At 41.5% G+C, this 24,349-nt stretch overlaps 1 protein-coding gene across 1 annotated transcript; it reads right to left on the bottom strand.

Moving 5' to 3' along the window:
- Nucleotides 1-1,635: 1,635 nt before the first annotated feature.
- On the bottom strand, nucleotides 1,636-19,181 carry LOC129186060 (myosin heavy chain, fast skeletal muscle). Its single transcript, XM_054783892.1, has 41 exons — nucleotides 18,974-19,181; nucleotides 18,765-18,812; nucleotides 17,158-17,373; nucleotides 16,466-16,609; nucleotides 16,237-16,393; nucleotides 15,387-15,414; nucleotides 15,187-15,298; nucleotides 15,015-15,107; nucleotides 14,863-14,926; nucleotides 13,816-13,914; nucleotides 13,631-13,734; nucleotides 13,399-13,537; nucleotides 13,191-13,309; nucleotides 12,371-12,520; nucleotides 12,121-12,291; nucleotides 11,747-12,053; nucleotides 11,596-11,669; nucleotides 11,423-11,510; nucleotides 10,291-10,408; nucleotides 10,087-10,210; nucleotides 9,865-10,001; nucleotides 9,526-9,781; nucleotides 9,197-9,439; nucleotides 8,931-9,107; nucleotides 8,208-8,353; nucleotides 8,034-8,124; nucleotides 7,567-7,956; nucleotides 7,363-7,489; nucleotides 6,037-6,155; nucleotides 5,761-5,957; nucleotides 5,495-5,678; nucleotides 5,242-5,407; nucleotides 4,842-4,966; nucleotides 4,434-4,742; nucleotides 4,149-4,352; nucleotides 3,936-4,061; nucleotides 3,697-3,867; nucleotides 3,520-3,624; nucleotides 3,335-3,430; nucleotides 1,853-1,984; nucleotides 1,636-1,767 (listed from the first exon to the last, which is right to left on the bottom strand). The coding sequence occupies exons 3-41, from the start codon at nucleotides 17,359-17,361 to the stop codon at nucleotides 1,747-1,749; spliced, it is 5,817 nt and encodes a 1,938-aa protein (XP_054639867.1). The 5' UTR covers nucleotides 17,362-17,373; nucleotides 18,765-18,812; nucleotides 18,974-19,181; the 3' UTR covers nucleotides 1,636-1,746.
- Nucleotides 19,182-24,349: the final 5,168 nt, after the last annotated feature.

Genomic DNA, 24,349 nt, shown 5'->3' with positions numbered 1-24,349 from the left:
GTAATTTGAAACATTAGCGGAACCTCCTTTCCAGGTGCATTGATTTCACATAGCAGCATAGAAAGGAACGCTACACCTAGCGTTAACATTTCCAAACTCTAAAACAAAAACACAGCAGCAGTGGCGGCACCTCTGGAATTGTTGGGCTTTTCAAAGGTTTTTTCAGAAGGCTTTAAAGGTGGAATAGTTGCGTCCCATTATGTGCATTCTTAGCTGCCTCTTTTGATCTGTTTTTATATATTTAGAACGCACAGAAAAAAGAAAGACATGTGTTCATGTCATAAGAATTGAGGATGATGGGTGAAATAAAAGGCACTTTTCCATTAAAACTGATTAGGTTTTTAAGTTAGTCAATGTGCAGTGAAGGTGTTTTTTTATAGCGCATCCTGCAGTGTGCGAGTAACTCAGCCTGATGTCGTGTGTGTGTGTGTGTGTGTGTGTGTGTGTGCGTGTTTGTGTTATGCTGGATGCCACACATTTAGAAGTGAACAGGTGCTTTAGTAGATCGGAGGCCAGTGCAAAGGGCAGTCAGCTGTCATTCGTCGCTATGTCAGTAAAACAAGCTCCTCAAAGAGGAAGCACATAGTGACGACTGCTCGCCATGGCCTGCAGTCCTCTGCTGTCACTCTGAGCTGATGAGTGACAAATATGCACTCATCTTTCATTTTTGTTTTCTGTAGTGGAGGGTTTGGGTTGTTTTGCTCTATAGAGCTGCAGCCATCATCTTGAAAAACTTGATCCAGTATAAAAAGGCCTTGAACGAAGTGGTTGTTGTGATTGTGAGTTAGAGCAGCACGATTATGCAAAAAGTGGGAATCAACATTTTCTTGCTTCGATTTGCTAATCCACTAATTTAATTGCTACTACGTTACCTTGCATTGATCCTCACAAGGCTACACTCTTCTGCAATTTGTGTGTATGCTAGCGGCCCCGCCTCCACCCACTTAGACAAAGAAACTGCATGACTGACAAAAGGGCTCACTCCGTTCATGCTGTTGTTCTATGACACAAATGTGCCAAGGTGCTGAAAGCAATGCACAGAGTGAACTCTCTTCCTGCCTGTTTGGAGGCAAGAGACCAGGAAAACAAACACACATACACATGGCAATATATTGAGGCCGGAAAAATGATCTAGTTCATTTTCATTTATTGTGTGATTAATAATTTATTTATTATCGTCCCGGGCCTAGTGCCCACGAGCCCAGAAGACATGAGAGTAATTTATTTATTATCGCAAGACAGCTTTTTTCTGAACGAGAAATCTTGTCACATTTTAATCTCGCGAGATCTTGTGACACCCCTAATTATTATTATTATTATCATTATCTGTCCATAAAAATCCGCTTTGCTTTGCTTCTTTACCTCACGTTTCCTTGCCCTCTTCTTTAGCCAACATTGACAGCATTTGAATTCTGGATACCAATCCCAGCTTGACACCTGACCCCAAACACACACACGCACACACACACACGCGCACACACACACACACACACACACACACACACACACACACACACACGCACACACAAGAAAATGTTTGTCATTCAATGTCAGTGACCTCCATCTTACTTCCTCTGTCAGTCACCAAGCTTTGGCATGTTTGTTTTTTTGGGAAAAGAAAACTTGTCAGGCCTCTGACAGGCAAAATATATTTATTTAATGTACATCTACAGGATATAGTGAGAGCGTTCCAATGAAATATCATATTTTATGATTCTCCTTTGGGTCTGTCTCTGAGGTTGCAGCTTATTCTTCAGCATCCTTCGTCTGCACAGAAAACATAACAGGTGTTAGTTCACGGTCACGTTCCGAATGACTCGTTTGTTTGCTTCTTCTGACTGTGCTTACTCACTTTTCCAATTTCCCGACTTTTGGCCCTCAGCTTGTTGACCTGTGACTCGGCAATGTCGGCTCGTTCCTGAGCCTCTTCCAGCTCGTGTTGAACCTTCCTGAGCCTGGACATGTGAGTGTTGGCCTGCTCCTCCTGAGGGGCGGAATTTAATATTAAATACAGATCCTGGTGAGTGTAGACTTCACTGCTGCATGGCACTTTGGCTGAATTCCAATTCCACCCCTTACCCCTCATCTCAGCCCTTACCCCGAGGTTTTGCATGTTCACGAGAATCAATTGGTGTCCCAATTCTCCTTAAATGAAGGGGCTAAAGGTCAGTGCTCAGGGGTGTACAGCCCTAGAAACCACGTGTGGTCAGGGACCAGACTTGAAACGTAGCGGTAGAAAGAGTTTACTCCGATACCACACTCCAGCTGAAAGGATGGCAGAGCGGAGATGGAAAGAAGCATAGAAATGTAAGTAATTAAGCATAATTATTGATTTTCACAGTAACGTCGCTCATGTTTTATTAGATATTCAATCATTTGCTAATCCACGTAAATATTTGCCATGTTTTGAATTATTGGTTGTGGCTAGTTATAACTAGCTGCCTACTATATGAGCTATCTAATCACTCACGTAACGCAGCACATCGTAGTGAAGTGTGTTTGCTGTGAGTTCAAGCCACACTAGTCCACGAACAATCGTCATGGTGAGGTATGTTTATAGCATTCAGCATACAGTAAGGGTGGTCAGGATCAGAGCTAAATCAACGACGTAAACAACACGGCCATGTGGACAACGCACTACATTATGAAATTGTATTAAACCTCTGGAATGTAACATTGTCCCATCTATTTTTTTTACCCTCACTCTATATTTGCTTTCAGCACACTATTAGTCAAATGTTCTTATAAAACAATCTGAGGGAGAACATCAACGACTGGAGGTGAGCGAGGCCAAAACAGGAAGGTTTTTAAACCTTGAAGTAATGCTTGATAAGGTTAATACATGTGTTGATGTTTATAAAGTTTGTTATGTTGTCATTTCTATGTCATATGTATATTTGATACATTTTCTATCTTTATACGTTACAGTTACAGTGCTGCTTGTAACTTGTTATTTATTTATTAAGTTGTTTGTTGTTTGGCAATAAGTGTCATAGTTTGTAAATATGTGTGCCTTTTCTCAAAACAAGGTGTTGTGAGGTAGGCTATATAACATTGAAATAATGTAGAAATGTATGCACGTTACTTTATGGTAGGAAACATTTATTATCAATAATTTACTGTCTCATCTGCCCATGTCACAGCCAGCAAGCGGTGAAGGGTGATGATGTAATGAGAATCAAGTGGTGTTCCATCTCTTAGTGGCTTCTTCCCCTTGGCCCTTGGTTTTAAGGGGTAGGGGAAGGTGTAAGACGAAGGGCTAAGGGGTAGAATTGGGATTCAGCCTTTATGTGAGGCAAATCAAGTGTTAACAATGAGAAGATATGACACTCACAGCCTCCTCAGACTGCCGCTTGTAGGCCTTAACCTTCAGCTGCAGCTTGTCCACCAGATCCTGGAGTCTGTTGACGTTTTTCTTGTCCTCCTCAGTCTGTTAGAAAGATAGTTAAATGAGTTTAATGTTTTATTTTGCCCAGTTGTTAAACAACTATTAATATGGAAGTTAAATAAAACACCTACTTGATAGGAGAGCTCCTTCACTCTTCTCTCATATTTACGAACACCTTTGACGGCTTCTGAGCCCCTCCTCTGCTCAGCTTCTACCTCAGCCTCAAGCTCACGCACCTGAAACAAGACAGAGGTCGAAATTGTCGTTGTCCTTAAGTAGTGTGACATCTTGTCGGTTGAAATCTTTACCCGAGCCTCCAGTTTCTGGAGTTGCTTCTTGCCTCCCTTCATGGCCAGATTCTCAGCCTCGTCCAGGCGGTGCTGCAGGTCTTTGACTGTCACCTCCAGGTTCTTCTTCATCCTCTCCAAATGAGCGCTAGTGTCCTGCTCCTTCTTCAGCTCCTCTGCCATCATGGCAGCCTGCAACACAGCACCCATGAGTGCAACAAGAGCGTTTGATGTGAAGATCAGTATGAGGTAGGACCCACATCAGTGATGGCCTTCTTGGCCTTTTCTTCAGCATTTCTTGATTCCTGCACAGCATCTTCCACTTCACCCTGGATCTGGACTAGGTCAGCTTCCAGCTTCTTCTTGGTGTTGATAAGGCTGGTGTTCTATTTGAAATGAAGCCAAAGCTTACTTCCAGGTTGCTGTATGAAAGATAATTATTGGCTCTCTGGTATGACGGAGGTGAAGTCTACCTGAGAGTGCAGCAGACCAACACGCTCACTGGCATCAATCAGCTCCTGTTCAGCCACTTTGCGGCCTCTCTCCGTCTGCTCCAGAGCAGCTCTCAGCTCCTCGATCTCAGCCAGCATCAGGTTGTTCCTGCGCTCCACCATGGCAACCTGCTCCTTCATGTCCTCTTGACCTCTGAGGGCTTCATCAAGATGAAGCTGGGCATCCTGTATAGTCAAACATTGACACACTAATCAGCATTTGATTCCTTTCAACAAGCTCTGCCAGTTATCTTCTAGTGACAGTACCTTGAGTTGTCCCTGAACGTTCCTCAGTTGCTTCTGTGCTTCAGCGGCCTGGCGGTTGGCATGGCTCAGCTGAATCTCCATCTCATTCAGATCTCCCTCCATCTTCTTCTTGATTCTCAGAGCATCGTTCCTGCTCCTGACCTCAGCATCCAAAGTGCTCTGCATGGACTCGATCACGCGCTGACTGTTCCTCTTGATCTGCTCCATCTCCTCATCCTTCTCTGCAAGCTTTCTGTCGATCTCACTCTTGACTTGGGTCAGTTCAAGCTGAACGCGAAGGATCTTCGACTCCTCGTGCTCCAGAGTAGCCTGTGAACAAGCAGGACTTCTATGAACTGAAGCAGAACTAAGATGGCATGCGGTATATTCTAAATGATCTGTGTCTATGATATGATAATGAGTTGTTACCTCTGCTTCCTCCAGAGCTGTCTGAATTTCGGTCTTCTCGCTTTCCACTGTCTTCTTTCCTTTCTCCAGCTCATGGATAGTCTTTCCAGTTTCTCCAAGTTGCTCGCTCAGGTCGGAAATCTCCTCTGTAGGAGCATTTTACATGTGTATGATATATTTGTAGTGATGGTGAACTGTGTAGACATAAGTACTGGGACACCAGGTCATGTGAAAATATGGAGTTGGTCTCCCCTTTTACTTCCCCTTGTGGGAATCTTCTATTTTAAATTTTTGTCCAAAACCTTATTGATGGACTAGTTGACCAAGGCGTGTGTGTCAGTAGTTGCTTTAAATGCTGCTTTAAATGTTGAGCTTTTGGGAAAATCAGGCTTAAAAAAAGAAAAAGAATAGATTGTCGTACGTTGCAGGTTTTTGTTCTCCCTCTTCAGGGTCTCCAGATGGTCCAGAGCTTCTTCATAGGAGTTCTTCAATTTGAACATCTCCGTGCTAAGTGAGCGGGCCTCCTTCTGAGCTCCTTCCAGCTCAGCCTGGCTCTCCTCATATTTCTGCTTCCACTCGGCAAGAACCTGAACACATCACAAATAAGCATGTTCAGTTACCTCATTTTAAGCACTGGAGCTACTGTACATTTATATAACAACATAAAAGCTGACCTTGTCAAAGTTCCTCTGCTTCTTGTCGAGGTTGGCAGCCAGAGAGTTGGCTCTCTCCACATCGATCATCAGATCTTCCACTTCACCTTGCAGCCTCTGTTTAGTCTTTTCCAGAGAGGCACACTTTGAGTTGACTGCCTCAATGGACTCCTCTGCATCCTGGAGACGCTGGGCAAGCTTTTTCCTACAAACACGCATTCATTTGTTTCATGATCAAGTGATGTGATGCGATAACATCAAGTCATCTTTTGCGTGTCATGACTTACTTTGCCTCCTCCAGCTCCTCAGTGCGCTGAATGGCATCAGTCTCATATTTGGTTCTCCACTGAGCCACCTCGCTGTTGGCCTTGGACATGGATCGCTGCAGCTCAGCCTTGGCCTCCTGCTCCTCCTCATACTGCTCTCTTAGCAGGTCACAGTCATGACGGGCGGACTGGACAGCGTGGGCCAGGGCGTTCTTGGCCTGCCACCCAGAAAAAGACTCCATTGAATTCTTCCTGCTAATCACCAGCTCTGTTTTTGCTCAGATTTAATAGACTTACCTTCACTTCCTCCTCAATGTGCCTCTTGAGCTCTTCAATCTGCTGGGTGTAGCCTTGCTTACCTCTTGTGAGCTGAGACACCAGGGCTTCTTTTTCCTCCAGCTGACGTGTATATTCACCTAATCAAAATTGACATCCAAATGAAATTATAACCATAACAAAATGATTTTAAGCCCCCTTCAACACTAAGCACGAATCAAGCAGAACCAGCCAGAATGAAAGTGTTTCAAAATTCGGGCCACATTCGGAAGAGGATATGAACGTTGTTCGAATACTTATCAGGAATAGAAGCTGGTGCTTCAGGGGCTTCCTGGATTTCAGCATTTCTAGGTGTGCACGCCGGCACTTTGCACTTTTGCCTCCGCATTGTCCCTCAATTTGCCGTGGCAATGTGTGTCATTTATTTATTTATTTATGGCACGCCTGAAAAGCGTGAAGACTAGTTTGTGCACTGTTTGCGTTCTGATTACTCATAAATTACATCTTGTCAAGTAGTATTTATGTCTAGTGCACGACAATCGTACGTGTGACGCACATTATTCCCTCATGGGTATGCACCGTCACCACCGCGTCACCACCGCATATCCCGCTATTGTATGGTGTCCCGCGTGACACCATACAATAGCAGGCATCACCCCATGCTTCATTAATTCTTCTGTTTGCAAGGGACCTACAAGATACTGAACTCCAGAGAAGAAGCTCATGCAATAAAGAAAGGTAAGTCTATATTTTCTCGCAGCTGCAGACAGAGAATGCGCAAAGAGCAGGAAAAAGGCAAGAAACTAGAAAATAAGAGGTACTTTTTTAGCACTTCCGAGTTGTCCACACCGTCAGCCGCTGGTGGAGTTAACTTGGCCACTTCTCCTTGGCGGTGATATGTTGTGAATAAGGTTATGCAGTGATGTTTCAGCGGCAGCTGGCTATTTATTATTTTTTAATACGATCAGAATGTTTTGAACGCTGTTGGGAATTACTGTAACAGTATTTAGAATATTGTAAGAATATTTAGAATGCAGTCAGAGTGCAGTTACAATACCTTTCGAATGCCGTTCGTTGTTGTTCCTCTTCAAATCCACCTCGAAAGTTTTTAACGTGCTAAAAACATTCGGGCCGGCCACAAGAATGGGCCCTGATATTTCGAATTAACTCAGAATGCAGTCAGACTTTTTAGAATGCACGTTGAATATCCAGGAATAACGGCATTCTGGCTCATTGTGCCTCCAGTGTGATGAGGGTATTAGCAACGAGTGGTACAGCTGCCATGTGAAGTGTTTAAACAATGTGATTCTCAAGTGGTTCAGTGTGTCTGAAACACGTGATTCCTACCATTCTCAGTCTGAAGTCTTGCTTTTTGTGCACTCATGTCATTTAGTTGACGAACATTCTCATCATTCTTGGACTTCAACTCGCTCAGTTGATCCTCTAATGTCCTGCACATCTTTTCAAGGTTAGCCTGGTGAAAGAACAGTTTCATTAGCATGACAACATTACTCCTGTTTTTCATCCTTGAAAACTGGGGAATGCTCTCACCTTTGATTTGGCAATGGACTCCATGTTGCTGCTGAGGTCGTCAATCTCCATCTTGTATTCGCTCTTCTCCTTCTCCAGCTTCTGTTTGACCCGCTGAAGGTTGTCGATCTGCTCCCCAAGTTCTGCCACGCTGTCAGCCTGCTTCTTGCGGAGAGCTGAAGCAGTGGCCTCGTGCTGCAGGGTGGACTCCTCCAGGTCACGACGCAGCTTCTGGAACTCGGCCTCGCGTTTCTTATTCATCTCGATCTGAGCAGCGGTGGCCCCACCGGCCTCTTCGAGTCGCTCGCTGATCTCTTCAAGTTCCCTGGAAAGATCAGACCTCTGCTTCTCCACCTTGGCTCGAGCAGCACGCTCAGCTTCAATCTCCTCCTCCAGCTCCTCAATACGAGCCTGAAAGACATGCATTTTAGCATCTAATTTTCAAGATATTTAAATGTCTTTAAACTATGACTTTTGTCACCAAATACCTGAAGTTCCTTTATCTTTTTCTGTAATTGGACTCCAAGAGTTTGCTCATCTTCAATCTTACTCAGTAGTTGGCTGATCTCAAAGTCCTTCCTGAAAATGGTAAGTGGCAGTAATTAACACAGTGTATTATAGCTGTGTGTGTCATTCATGAATACTGTATATGAAATACATACTTCTTTATTTTCTCATCAGACTGCTGCTTGTCATTCTCAAGATCCATTATGGATTCCTGAGCCAGCTTCAGATCTCCTTCCAGCTTCCTTTTAGCTCGTTCAAGATCCATACGAAGCTTCTTTTCTTGCTCCAGGGACCCTTCAAGCTATTATGAATAAATGTGTTTGTACGTGTATCTCTGCTCACTAGGGGTGTCACGAGACACTCAACTCACGAGACGAGATGATGCATGAGATTGGGTCCACGAAACCCAGATGAGATTTTAACATTAATTCTAAGAAAAGTACAATGAAAAAATATGACTGAACAAACAAACTTTTTGATTTAACCAAGTCACAAAATAATGCAGGCGCATTTTGAAATGTTTATTGTCTCACAATTTGACTCTGAATGATATTATTGTCAACATTTTTTGAGACCAAATAAATCACTGTTGTGATAATATAGAATAGTAAATTAATAAATAGTAACTACAAATATATCATAATGCAATATTTCCTTTAGTATGTCATCTTTCACTCTATAAAATTATGAAATTGGCGTTAGTGACATGTCCTATATGTTCTCACAAGCAATTCGTACTGTCTGTCAAACGTTTGCAGCATTTCTTGAAATGCTGGCTTTTCAAAGAGCAGCATTTCTTTTGCGATGACTTTCTGTAAAATCCGAGATCTGGTGACACTCCTAATGTTCAAATTTGCTTCAAAATATGGCTCACTCACATCATCCACTTGCTGCTCCAGCTTGGTCTTGGCCTTGGTCAGAGTGTTGACTTTGTCTTCCTCTGCCTGAAGGTCATCCAGGGTCTGCTGATGGGCCTCTTGGAGGGCTTTCTTCTCTTTGGACAACTTGGCAATGGTCTCATCTTGAGAGGCCATCTCCTCTGTCAGGTTTTTAACCTGTACGAAAGTTCATACATTTTAGTGAGGGCACTGTTTTGGATTTACTGTATGGTGAGGTATCAAAAGAGAAGAAGAAATCTTATAACCTTGTTCTCAGTGGCGTGTTTCTCCTTCTCTACTTTAGCCAGGGTGAGCTCCAAGTCATCAATGTCTTTCTTCAGCTCAGAGCACTCGTCCTCCAGCTTCCTCTTCTTGGCCGTCAGCTCAGCGTTGATTTCCTCCTCATCCTCCAGCCTCTCAGTTGTCTCTTTGAGTTTGGCCTCCAGCTGGATTTTGGCTTTGATGAGCCCCTCACACCTTTCCTCAGCATCAGCAAGGTTTTCACCATCCTAAAAAACAAAGCAAGCAGTCCATGTCACTGCTTAATGCAGGCTTTTTAATCATGAGTGCAACAGCGTTAAAGGTTTGGGCTTACAGATTGCACTTGCAACATGAGGTCATTCTTCTCCTGCAGGAGAGAAACCATCTTCTCCTCCAATTCCTTCTTCTTGGCCAAAGCCTTTACAAGATCATCCTTGGTTTTTTCAAAGTCTTCTTTCATTTGTGCCATCTCCTTCTCAGTCTCTGCACTCTTCAGCAGAGGCTTGATCTTGAAGTACAGCTTCATCCATGGCCATGTTTTGACATTCATGAATGAGCGGATGTTGTACTGGATGGAGTAAATGGCCTCCCTGAACAAAGTAGAAACAATGCTCAAAAGTGTTACTTTGTTTGGTTGATGTGAAACATCAGTATGTGTTGGCAGACACCTTACCTCCTCTCCATCATCTTGACAAACTCTCGTCTCATGAGGTAGCCTCTGCACAGAGCCTGAGTCATTGTGACCAACTCAGCCAGTTTCTCATCTCTCATCTCTTCTAGTGTACCCAGCAGGCCGGCTTTGAAGAACACCTGAAGGTTTCGACAGTTACTTTTTACAGTTTTCTTTTTTAGACAGCTGATGTTTACCATCTTAAAAAAACGTTCTTCACACTACCTTGGTATGGCCAAACTTGTACTGCGTGTGATCCACATTGATGGAACCCAGAAGTTTCTCTGATGCCTTCTTGTTATCAATAAACTGACCCTCAGGGATGACGCTAGCATTCAACACTTTGTATCTGAAAGTAAAGGTTTCATTCCGTTAGGATGCCTTACTTTGACTAAGTAAGAGGCACTGCTAATACTTGATCAATGCTACCTCTGCTTGAAGTCACCATAAAGGATTCTGCTGGGGAAACCTTTCCTGCAGATCCTAATGCCTTCCAGCACACCGTTACAACGTAGCTGGTGGATGACCAAGAAGTTCTCCATCAGACCTAAAGAAGCAAGGAAGAATAATAGTAAGAATCAATTAAATAATAATAAATGGATTATAATCAGAAGATGACAGTGAAATATTGTACAGTCGTCCCTTGCTGCTTCGCGGTTCGAACATTGCTCCCTCACTCTATATCACTTTTTCAAAAATTACTTTATTAATTATCACTGTATTTTTGCCGATTATGGCCTATTAGTAGTAAAAAAAACTATTGAAAGGCAAGTCATATGTAGTATTCTACACTGATCACTAGGTATCAGTAACGATAAATTGATGAGACATTACCTTACATTACATTACCTTAGCTCGCACTGCATGGAGCCAGCCATGGATGGAGAGTGAAAAAAAGGTCTCCTTCCCTTCTCTGTCCTTCTTCCTCACTCAGTTTCACACCCTTTTTTAACTTTACAATAAATAAATTGGAGGCTGACTAGTTAGCTTGGTAGCTTGCTATGCTTAAAGTGGCGGCTGTCTGTTGTATCCCTTCAAAAAATCCCATAGCCTGCGTTTAAGCATTGCACAATGTGGCGTAAACAAATATCATTGTGAGGATGGGTGATGGTCTGATGTCAATCTTTTTTTTTTTTATGCCATGCAGTTGACCCATATTATGTTCGAGATACTACAACAGCTTTCCCAATGCTAACATGTGAGTTAGTATGCCTTATTTTCGCCTATCATATTTATTATATTAGGAGTGTAAAAGCTATTATTGGGGTGTTATTTTATGCCTATATTGCTCTCATAATGGTAAAAACCGTATTGGTCATAAACAGGTTTCTATGCTCTAACTACCAAAATATTGATTTTATTAATATTGAATTTTATTTCACGGAAATTCACTTATGGTCAGGTTTTGAACCAATTAACTGCGATAAACGAGGACTGACTGTATACAGTATACAGCTACGTAAGTACAATGAAATATAATGGTACTAATGGAACATTTTTTTAAAAGCTAAAATGCAGCGTTGTATTTTAGCAGTACCCTTGAAGGTTAAAAGAGTCATACCTGGTGTCTTAGATTCGTTGGGAATCAGGCAGCGCACAAAATGAGGATGTGTGCTTCTCAGATTTGTCATCAGTTTGCCCAGATTCTCCTGATGAATTGAGAGGGCATCAAATTTACAGGTCCATAAATGTAAGAATATATGTATTTTCAGTATTTTACAGTATTTTGCTTACCCTGAACAATGCAGACACAGTTTGAAAGGAACCACCCTTCTTCTTGCCACCTTTCTTGCCACCGGCACTCTCAGCTGTCAGTGCAATCACAATCTTATCAGTAAGATTATTCTGTTCTAATAGATAGTGAAAGGTCTACAGTACGTCATACCGTCTGCTGAGGCATGGGATGCATACAGGAAGGACAGCAGCTTGATGGAGGACTTCTGGTAGAGCTGAACAACTGAGTCGTTCAGCGGGTCCTTGTTCTTGTCCAGCCAGCCGACAATGTTGTAGTCCACCGTGCCAGCGTAGTGCACCAAGGAGAAGTGAGCCTCAGCCTTGCCTTTGGCTGGTTTTGGCTTCTCAAAGGACTTGTTCTTACCAAGATGCTGGTCATACAGTTTGTTCTTGAAGGTTGTGTCTGAAGCCTTGGGGAACATGCACTCCTCTTCAAGGATGGAGAAGATGCCCATTGGCTGTAATTACATGTCAGTGTCATATGATTTATTGTACTTTCAAAGCAGACAAGGTTTTCCTGTATACCTTCTCAATAAGCTCAATGCAGGCAGCCAAGTCCATGCCAAAGTCAATGAACTCCCATTCGATTCCTTCTTTCTTGTACTCCTCTTGCTCCAGGACAAACATGTGGTGGTTGAAAAACTGTTGCAGTTTCTCGTTGGTGAAGTTGATGCACAGCTGCTCCAAGCTGTTGAACTAGACGGAAGAGAGAAACGTAAAATAGCTTGCTTTTCATTTGACAAATGTCAAATTCCATTTGTATCAGCATACTTACATCAAAAATTTCAAATCCAGCAATATCCAGGACACCGATGAAGTAGCTTCTGGGCTGCTTTGTGTCCAGCATCTCATTGATTCTGACAACCATCCACAAGAACATTTTCTCATAGACGGATTTGCAGAGGGCCATGACAGAGTTATTAACCTGTTGATACAAATCAACATTATTTGGGATTTAGGATTTTTTAAAAAAAGGTTTGAATTACGGCTGGCTACTAAATTTGGTACTTTTATTGGTACCGACTGAATTCTGTCAGTACTACAGAGTACCGATTCACGTAAAATGAAACTGTACCATGTTTCGGTACCTAAACACATGTTTGTGACTGTGAGGGAGTGGGAAAGTAGGCAATAGCTGGGTTGCATGTGACATCAGCCACGTCCGGATGCTGTTGGCACTGACTCAAGCACTTGACAGGCAAAGAGGCTCAGGTTAGTGACCAACAACAACCAAAATTTATACTGAAATTTATTTAATTTGTGCATTACTAAGAAAAAAAAACACTGCGTAGTTTAGTGTATTCATGTGCAAGAAATACGTGAAAGCTGCCATGTTACAATACAAAACAGTTGGATGTTGTTTTGATGTGCTTTTTTAAAGTTTATATATCGAACATAAATGTTACATTGAAAAATCTTTACATTTTATTATTAAACGTTAATTACCACATAACACACACAAAACTACCAAAAATTGGTACCGTTTAGTACCAATACCGATTCTGAGGTACTGACCTTCGGTACTGTATCGGTACTGTATCTGTTCAAATGTGAAAGGTACCCGTCCCTAGTGTGAATGAAGCACCACTCAGTACCTGAGGCACAGTCTGACCCTTCGTCACAAACTCGTTTCCCACTTTGACCCTCGGATAGCACAGAGCCTTCAGGAGGTCAGCAGAGTTCAGGCCCATGAGGTAGGAGATTTTATCTGCGACTGAAAACAAGATTTAGGCAATCTCATTAACACGTGCTAGACAAAGAAATGCAGTCCATGCTTGATGAAGGCCAACAGATCTGACGTACTTTCAGTGCCATCAGGCTCAGCCTGCTCTTCACGCTGCTTCTGCTTGAACTTCATGTTGCCATGTTGCATCACAGCTCCAGTCAGCTTGTACATGCTGACCTTCTCCTCAGCAGTAAAGCCCAGGATGTCGATGGCAGTCTGTGGACATTTAAACAAGTTCAGGTTACCTTGGTGAACAAAAGTTACTATCAGTATTCACTACAACTGGAGTGGATGTGATTGTTATCTAACATCTGTGGCGATGAACTCCTCAATGTCATTGATGCTCTTGACAACAATTTCTCCCTGACTGATCATGGGATAGTCGTAAGGGTTGGTGGTGATGAGGAGAGCCTCTGCAGGAACAAAATGTGATGTTAATTCTCGTCACCTGCCATAACAAAAGTAGCAGGTCTGAGGTCTAATCGTAGTTGTACCAAGCAGCTCGGGTTTGTGTCCTGTCATGAGCTGATAGAAGATGTGGTAGCTCCTCTCAGCAGACAGCTGGAAGGTCACACGAGACTTCTCCAGCAGGTCTGTGGATTGCACAGAACAATGTTAGAAAGAAAGCACAAAACCAACGAACGATGGTAGTTTGGCCACCCCTGACAATTTCCATCATTTTAATTTATAAATCATTGGGCGTTTACAAATCTACAATTTCATTTGAATGTATGAAATAACTGATAGACAGAGCGATATTTTAGGAGTGAAATGAGGTTTACTGGAGGCTTAGAAGATGTGCAATATGATTCACCATTCAAATGTTCTTTTGCATAACTCAGGCGACAAACTGCAAGTTGATGTTGTATTTCTTTGGAAGCGGTCTGTGGGTTGTCTTTGACACTTTGCCTCTCTGATACGCAGTTATTGTTAAGACCACTTCTGGCCTTAACAATAACTGTGTTTGTGCTCTTCCATTTCCTCATGATGTTCCTCACAGTGGAAAGTGATAGCTGAAATATCTGAGATAGCTTTTTGTAGCCTTCGCATACACCATGATGATTACATCGATACTTTATTTATCTCCAAGAGATCCATTTTTCAGGTTATTTGACAGCTGTTTTGAGGACCCCATTTTGACCGCCTTCACAAGAGATTCAAAGAGAAAACCAACTTGCAACTGTCCACCTTAAATACCTTTGATTAGATGATTGGATGCATCTATCTATGAAATTCAAGGCTGTATGAGCTTACAAACCCATTTTGTGTTCCAGTTAACCAGTGCTAGGTCGATAGAGGTATTCAAATCAACAAAATGGCAGGTTTGCCCAAATTTCAGCACCTGTCTAATTTTGTTTTGGTGTATATTGCACATCTTGTGTTAATTCAATAAGCCTCATTTCATTTCTGAAATACTACTGTGTCCATCTGTTATGTGATATATCAAAATGTGATAATAGATCCAAATATGCATTGATTTATTTATGAAAATGATGGAAATAGTCAGGGGTGTCCAAACTTTTGTATACGACATTTCTTACAAGTTTCAATATCTGCTGAAGCCAGCTTTCCCGTGGTGCCAAAGTGGATTCTGATGAATTTACCCTATTCAGAAGATGAGGGAGTGAGTTTTTAAATAAGCTTTCACAGTCATTGTTTGAAAATAGATTATACAAAACAGAAGGATACTTACAAAACGGGAGGAGTTGTCATTCCTCACAGTTTTGGCATTGCCATAAGCCTCCAGCAGGGGATTAGCTGCAATGATTTGATCCTCCAGCGATCCCTTCAAAAAGACAACAATTTGACTTTTGTGATATGTTTATTCATATTAAACATATTGTCTTTGCTATATTATATTTTACCTGCATTTTGCTGGCACTTGATTCTGCTTTTTTTCCGCCAGCCACTGCGATTGTCGCAAAGTACTGGATGACACGTTTGGTGTTCACAGTCTTTCCAGCACCAGATTCTCCACTTAAATTGATGAAAACATAAATAGTGGTTTATTCCTTTCATTCTACATTCTACTTTTCTTTCAACAATATAAGAAAGGCCAACATACGTGATGAGGACAGACTGATTTTCCCGATCTGTAAAAAAGAATGAGATCATATTCATTTGTTTTTATCATGCAATATGTCCTTTAATATGTCATCTTTCTGTAAAGTTGCCATTTGTGACATGCTTTTCTCACAGGCAATTCGTACTGTCTGTCAAACGTTTGCAACATTTCTTGAAATGCTGGCTAAAGAGCAGCATTTCTTTTGCCATGACTTTCTGTGAATGTACACCATTTTGCGCTGTGCCGACCAAACTTCTCAGTGAGTTTTGCCTGTCGGGATGAAGGCTCTGCATCTGCATGTCTAGTTTTATTCCCAGATGGGAAAACTGGGTCGGGTGGATATGTTTGAGGTGGGCAAGTGTGGGCTCACCTTGGTCATTATTCCCAAACGGGGGCTGTGGAATTTGGCTTTGGAAGCATCTTTTTCCCTCCTAACTTCTACTATGTTACCTTGCATTGCTCCACACAAAGCCCCACTCTTTTGCTGTGTGTATGCTAGCAGCTCCGCCTCTCCCCACAGGGCCAAAGCAATTGTATGAACGACAAGAGGTCTCACTCTGCTTGCTGTTGTTCTATGAAACACTGTTGTTCTATGAAGCTTTTAGGTGCTGAACCGGTGTACACAGTGAACTCTCTTCCTGCCTGTTTGGAGGCGAGAGACGAGGAAAACAGACATGCATGCACTCGGCAATGCATGTAGGGCAGCAAAATGATCAAATTCATTTTCATTTATCATGTGAGCAATTCATTTATTATCGCGAGACAGTTTTTTTCTGAACGAGAAATCTTGTCTCGTTTTAATCTCGCGAGATCTTGTGACGCCCCGACCAACAGCTGGTTTCTTGCTTACCTTGGAGCATGAACTGATAGGCGTTGTCAGAGATGGAGAAGATGTGGGGTGGCGCCTCAATCCTCTTTTTGCCTCTGTATCCTGATACCACCACCGAGTCGTACACTGGGAGCCACTTGTAGGGGTTCACAGTGACGCAGAACAACCCAGAGTAGGTCTGGAAAGGTTGTGACCTGTTAGACATGCAGTATATGAACGATACAGTGTTTCTCTTTTTAGAGGGACTCACGTAGATCATCCACGCTGCATAGCGCTCTTTGAGGTTATACAGCACAGCGGGCTCACTGAGGTGGGTCATCATGGCCATGTCCTCAATCTTGTCAAACTTTGGTGGATTCATGGGGAAGATTTCATCCTCTTTTACTGTCAGAGTCTGACACAGAAATACAGCATTGACGCAAGTGCATTAGTTGACTTTGAACAGCCAAGCTACATCCCTTTCTCAAATACTGAGCATCATTTTTCCAATGGTGTATTGTATCAATAAATGGAAGAACTTTTGCATTTAATTAACTGACCATTTATTCACTACCACAAAAGTTCACACTGGTAAAAAATAAGTGTAAAGGGTAAAAAAAAAAATGTTAGAATTTGTATTTAAAACGGAATTTGGGAAAACATAAAACTGATTTCATAGGACATTTAATTCTTGCATTTTGTGTTTTCTAATTGTATTTTATGTCTTACATTAGTTCTGTGTACCGTGTGAGTGACTTATGGAGTTAATTTAGCTGTGATTTAGGTATCAGATCCGATTTACACCAAAACTCGACCTTACATAAGCCGAGGATCATGTATATGGATATTTTGTCCATGTAGTATGAAGTGATAAACAGACATACTGTAGTATCTCCTCTATGTTACATACTGTAAATCCTACATGGTGTTTCATGAAGTACCCCTAATACCAAGCAGTGTTACCTTCCCACATAGCGTTTCCACGGTGGCTTTACCACCCTCTCTTTTCTGCAGTTTGCCCTTGAGGTACATCTCGCCGGGTTCAGTCACAAAGAACGATGTCTTGGCGTCAAAGGGAGTGTTCTGGGCTTCGATTCGCTCTTTTTCCGGCTTGCGCAGATAGACGGCCGCCGGGCCGAAACACTCCATTTCTGCGTCCCCGCTCATGATGATGCTTTACTGCAAGGACGTTAATAACGTAAGAAGACAGTGGATGTGTATTAGAGTCACCGTGTTATGTTTGCTTTAAATTTGATGGCAGCCGGGGAAAAAAAGCATGCAGCAAAATACAAGCAAATAGAAAATGATAAAATATGAGTCATGAGGCAAGGTTTACTTGAAATTCAACATTTTTAAAAATAGTTATATATTTCCTGGGGTGGAAAGTAAATGAGTAAATACAATAAAATAAAAGCCATATCTAGGCCTGTCATGATGATCAATAAATCAATTAACCACATGATAAATGCAAAGGAACTGGATCATTTTGCCGGCCTTAGTATATTGACAGAATGGAATACTTTCTTGGTGCCTGCTGTGTATAAAACACCAACTGATGTCAACTTCAGCCCGTTTGCGCATCGTCATTTTGTGACATGAAAAAGTTTGTGACAAAGAGAATGAAATAGATAACACGCAACGGTGGAACTTACGTTTCAGCTGCCGTGATTCCCCAAGTAAAACACCTCATTGTGCACCAAACGCATTTTGCTGCATCCAAAACATGTACTTTGACCAAACTCCCACAAAACGCTATACCCCATTCAAGGTAAACGGCGTATTCCACACACAATGTTGCTAAAAGTCAAACAAGCAAGTGTATGTGCAAATGAGCTGACGTCTGCTTTGACACACGTCAACTTCACGGTATTTGCAGGTTATTTATGCGTTTTTTTGGTCAATATTCAGACAATAACGAAAGTGACACTGATTGAAAATCAGAAATATTGTGATTAATTGTAATTTTTATTTAAGCGCAATTTTTGCTGAAAGAGGCTCGAGAGTCCATTTTATTTACATTTGAGTTTTTTTTTGGTTTTTTATTGTTTGTTTCGTTTCTTATGTTGTTTGTTTAATGTATTTTATTTAAAAGCTCTTGACATGCCAATGACAATGTTAAATACTCTTGAGAAATGCAAGTTCATTGCTTTTGATACGATGTACTGGCATTATTATGCCGTATATTATCATTACATTCATGAAAAAAATGGTCTCAAAATAATGTTGACAATAATATCGTTTATCGGCAAGAATTTGTAGGACAATTATCGTGCAGCAAAATCTGCTATTGTGACAGGCCTAGCCACATCGGCTAAATGTTTTTATTAATTTTACTGAGTCATGAGTGAGGTTTGTTGTTATTTGCTTGTTTAAATGTTTAAACATTTGTTTGTTTAAATACAAAAAAATAAATTGTACATTCTTTCATGTTAGTAATCCTCAGTGTAGTTTCAATATTATTTGAATGTAATTCAGGCATGTGCAATGCACAGTTAAAACAATGCCACACCTCTCCAGACTGTTAATTAGGTACGCATTAGACAGGCAGAAATAAGACAATCTATACTTACTCTCTTCCCACCCTCTTCAGAAATGTGAATGATGGTTTGGTGAGGATTCTGCAACACAAGACAAATAGTTGAGATGGTCTACAAATAAAGCAGTAATAAAAAGAGGAGCTTGCTGTGTGCCCTGGCAAAGACTGTGCGAGTGGTCATGCCCTGCATTGTTCTCTAAGCTGCTGGCTGGATCCATTCTAATATAAGACAGAAGAGCTCACCTTGACTCGTCGCCTGTCAGTCCTTGAGGGCGTCCTGCCATCCTTCTTATATAGCCATCCTTCGCCAGCAGTCACTTGCTTTTTTGGTCATGCACTTTTTTTCTTTTTTTTTTTTTTTTTGCTGGGGTATTTTTTGCCTTTGGTTTCCCATCGCTGATCGATAGCTTCCAATGCTGATCACAGAAAAGCGCGATGAGAAATCCACTGTTGTTTGAATGGGAGAAATGATAATAGTTCATTTGGGTGCATGAAGGGAACTCCATTTCTGTCAGCGGCAGATTAAATGGGCTTTGGCAGCATGAAGTGCGATGCTGCTTTTGCTCAGACATTCGAATCATTCAACTAGAAGCAATGATAAAACTGAATGGATAATAGATGAACACAGTCCATACAATCTGATGTGAGGAAATAAAAGAGCATAAAAGGATTTGCTATTCATAGATCCAGATGCATTTTTGTGAACCTTGTGTAAATATCTTTGTGGTATCTGTTACCAAAGTTCAGACATTGTTTGGATCTTTACAATAATCTCTTTAATGCACCTTGGCACTGAAGAGCGTCCAACTTTAGCCGCGGAGAAGCGCTCATATGTCAGCGGCATTCTGTTACAGGAGCCCGGCAAGGCTTTCCTGTGACAAAAGAGCAAAATGCAGCCTCCTCTGAGAACCTGTGAAAACCAGCGATAGCCCTGCATCACACTTTTATCAAATCCCAAACTTAATTGGATTTGTCGCCAAGGCAAAAGAGGGTGTAACAATGCTCGTATTAATAGCAGCGCATCCGGTCACAGATGACACGGGATTATTGGAAAAGGACATTCTTGCAACGCCTGACATGATAACACAGCCCCCCAGAGCCTCATTATCGACAGTAAAGCATGCCAGGCAAAAGGAGGAAATCTGGGATTGACTCAATGGAGCACGACGCTGGTTTTAAAAAGGTTTCAATTAGAAAAACTGTCACATGCTGAAAGCCATGCAATTACTGATTGAGACAGGTGCTTATTGTACGTGTCCTCATTGTCTTTTAGGACTTTACCCAACTCTCTTATTATTATATTTCATATTCTATATTATTTTTTCAGCAATCCCCCTGTGCATCATTTTTATTCTCTTCTATTACCGTCTTTTGCGTCAGTGTTTGTTTAGTCTGACCTCTTCATGACTTCTTAGGAGCAGTCTGGACTGGAAGAAGGATCGTGTTTCCGTCAGTCGCCCCCGCTTGATTGAAAGACTCGTGACCCGCGCTGGGCAATAAAAAGCTAATTGTACTTGTGTGCACAGACATGCTGGCTCATGCTGTGTGTTTCTTCTGTTTTGGGGGAGGGCTGTGTTAACCCAGCACCCACACGTATCACACTTGTTGTGAAAAGATTCTTTGGCAATTAATGCTTATGTTGATGTAAAAACAGATTTTTTAACAGCAAAAAATGTCAGTTTCCCAAAACCTGGTGTTAATATTTGTCTTTTAAAACTACTGTACTACAGCCTGAAATACACCTATAATGATATCCTATCATATCCCATTTAAAGGTCTGTATTGCTACATAGCTACTGTTTTTCTTCTTATTGTTGTGTATCATTACACAAATGTACCACCTGACACATGGACATCAAAAATGAAGTTACGATTTTTACCTTTAGGTCCAACTCATAAAACATAATGTGTGTTTTTTCACTTTCACACATTAAAAAAAAGTTTTTATGGTTTAATGACCTTTTTGTTGTACAAACCTGATTGTTTTTCCCAAGGGTAAAAAACTAAATATGCAATATTTTTCCAAAATCAAACGCAAAGTGGAATATTTGATACTAGGTTATTACGGCATTGACTGGTTCCATAGTAGACTAGAGAAGCACTCGGACAGGGCAGACCTCCGCCGAGGGCCATAGTTCCCCCCATATTGTGACTCACACCAAAATAATAATGCTACATTTTTTGGATCAGTGTTTGATATGTTATAGAAGTTATATGCACACATGCCGAAAATGGTCCTGTCTTGCAATGTTAAAGAATCCTTTTAAAAATTCCTGGACCCAGACGGTGATCCGGATCACCCCCAAAATTGAATCAGTTCTTCCATATCCCATTTCTGACAATTCCTGAAAGTGTCATCCAAATCCTTTTAGATCTTTCCAAGTTATTTTGAAGACAAACAAACAAACAGATAAATGCGGGCAAAAACATAACGTTTGCGCTGCGCTTGGTGGAGGTAATAACAACATTGATTTGGATGCGTGATTATTTTTGGAGCAAAACACCTCGAAGGCACATCATGTAAAAGTCATACAAATGTGACATAAAAGCTTTCACTTTCAAATAAAATAAAAAATATGTGGTTATAATGGGAGTCAGATCCATGATTTTCTTCCCTCAAGGGTAAAAAACTAAAGATGCAATATTTTCCAAAAATTAAGCGCAAAGTGGAAGATTTGGGATTTGGTTATTATATCCTTGACTTTTTCAGTGATTGAGAATGTCTCGAAATCAATGTTGTTATTATTTTTGAAACAAAAAACTGTTTTCACTTTCAAATGAAATGAGAAAATGAGTGGTTACAATGGGAGTCAATGGGACCAAATTGGTCCCGAGGGTACAAAGTGGAGGCATTTATGCAAGTCTCATATTCTTTAGACCTTGAAATAGAAATAGAGGGGATTGTGGAACTTAAAAAAACCTTAAAAGTGACTGAGGAGATAAACAGAATGCACATATTTGGTAGCCCAAGGGGTTGGAGGGTTAGCTAGAGGGTCTTTTTAGGTTAAACCACAGCTATTAACACGTCAGTTTTTATTGTTTTTGATGACCTCCAGTACTTAAAATAGCTTCAGAGGCCTTGATTATTGTTGTTTTGTACTTTGTGTGTGTGTGTCACCAGCAGTGCCTCGTACTTGTCTTAATTGTGCGCCGTGGAATCCTCAGTCAACAGGTGACGACTTTGGCGTCTCCCGGATTCTCACAAAAGGCTCGTGTGTTGTCTCGAGGGCGCTGGTGTATTTTTAAACTCTTTCTCTAGATGGTCTTGTCGTCGTGCGTCCTGACAGCCTTGACAGCGAAGACAAGGCCAGGCTGGCAGCTCGACCTTCTCCCCGAAAGTTGTTACGGGGCGAAGAGGAGGGGGTGGGGGGTGATGGGGTGGGGACTGTCCTGCAACAGGACTTGTGGTAGGTTGCATTCTTTCCTTGTTGAAAGATGACACTGGAGTGACAAAGATGCGAGGGCGAGGGCGGAGGTGCGCCGGGGAGGCTTTGGGGACTTGACACCCCACAAAATAGTCCAATATATTAAATAAAAATGTGACACTGGATCTTGTTTGCGACGCGGAGGGAGCGCTTATATGGAGGAAGTACAAATATAGACGTCTCCTCAGCAATGCTGGCAGCCTTGAGCTCTCATCAGTGTGAGCTCAGACATTTGTTTAGGGCCTCGGCTCTTATTGTGGAACGGCCTTCGCTACGAGACGGCTCTTGTTTCATAAACGGGATTATACGCTAAACCAGGGGGCCTGCTTCAGACGTAATACATCTCCAAATGGTGCATACTGTAGATTTATTTATGACACCTGCACACTCCAGTGGCATCCACATTCAAGAGCTGTATGAAAAAAAATCTGCCTTTACTTATATTTTTCTCATTTTGGATTATGGCACTGCGTCTTATCATGAAACGTGTGTCTATTATTTTGGAACACAAAAGGACAAAATAGTAGCGACTAGAGATGCACAATAGCTTTTGATAACTTTCTGCTTCTCAAGACTGGTATTATAAACGATATCTACTTTTTAATTTAGATTTTAGTGTCGTTTGTGCACACCTGGAGGTAAGAAGGACTGGAACAAATTAGGATTTGACCAACTGTACCTGTTGATGTGTCCTAATCAAATATCATGACATTACTACTACCACATCACTACTATCAGGAGAACCAGAGTATAGAGTGGGAGGAGCCACCTGCTGTGGCCCAGCGAGGTGAACTGTATTCGGGGACACACTCCAAGCAGCCGGTGTGACACCACGGAGGTCTCTGGCAAACCTTTTGCACTTTTCAAACGCCGCAGCGCTGGCGTTTCAGGTGGCTGTTGAGGTTTTTTGTGTGCTCGATGTTTTATTCCCCCCTCATCGCAGACCATTACTACGAGTTTTTTTAAATCATCAGCTGTCTGAGGTGTTTTTAATGTTATCGGATTTATCGGTATGACGTCATAATTCCCTCATATCGGCCCGATAACTATCATGCACCCCTCGAAGAAACCTCAGTGCAGCCGTACACATTTACATCAATGTGAGCATTATTACCTGTGTAAAGGCTGACCTTTTTGACAGTGGAGTTTTTGGCAGCCATTTTATTTTTAGTCTTAGTCTTTTGGACGAAAATGCTTCTTGTTTAGTCACATTTTAGTCATTTCTATATGTGATAGTCTTAGTCCAGATTTAGTTGACATAAACTCAAAAAGGTTTTAGTCTAGTTTTAGTCAGTTTTCGTAAAAAAATTAAAATAAAAAATAATTTTTGTCGAGTATTAGAAATTGAATGAGGAAGGAACAAAGAGGGGATACAATGACTCTCTCTGGATACAAAGTACTACAGGTGAATACAAAATGAAATGTAGGTATATCATATTTTAAAAAACATAATACCGCACAATAGGCAAAAATGTCAGGCATTTAAGCGTCTGATACCAGGGGTCCCCAACCGTGCACTAGTAGGTCTATTTCCATCACCACGGGACCTTGACACGCAGCATGTGTTTGGTCACTCAGTAACATTAGCACCAAGATTTGCAGTTATCTTAACCTGCACGACGTGATCACGTGATAACAGGCAACAACTTGACTGCACCGCGTTATTTCCAGCAGCTGACATTTTCACACCAAATAAATCACCTTGTAACCAAATGGGTGATAATATTTTACATTGGTCGTAGGTGCTTCAATGTATGGAGCTGCGGCTGTATATTCCATGTGGCGTTTTCAGTTGCTGAACACAGTAGAGTTCAATTACAGTATTGAGCCGAGTATAAGACGGACCCTGTTTTTCAACACTCATTTTTGGACAAATATTTTAAAGACAAGGGTATTTTTTTGTGATGTTTTCAATTTCACTGAAATTACAACTGGTTGATCAATATAATCAATAAAAAAATGATACAGTCATCCCTCACTATATCGTTGTTTTTTTTTTTTTTAAAAAGAATGAATACATGATGGCTGTTTTGTGGTTGACTGTGGCCTATTATTAGTCCTTAAATATGCAAAGACAAGTTACTGTATATGCAGTATTGTGGTCACAAGGCATCAGTAATGTTATGAGACATGACGTTAGATGACATTACCTTGCACACATGGAGACTGGCTACTGAGCCAGCAGAGCCCAGCC

This window comes from Dunckerocampus dactyliophorus, chromosome 8 (genome assembly GCF_027744805.1).
Source record: "Dunckerocampus dactyliophorus isolate RoL2022-P2 chromosome 8, RoL_Ddac_1.1, whole genome shotgun sequence".
Classification (NCBI taxonomy): Eukaryota; Metazoa; Chordata; class Actinopteri; order Syngnathiformes; family Syngnathidae; genus Dunckerocampus; species Dunckerocampus dactyliophorus.
The sequence above is the reverse complement of the archived record's forward strand: the minus strand, read 5'-3'. Positions and strand labels throughout refer to the sequence as shown.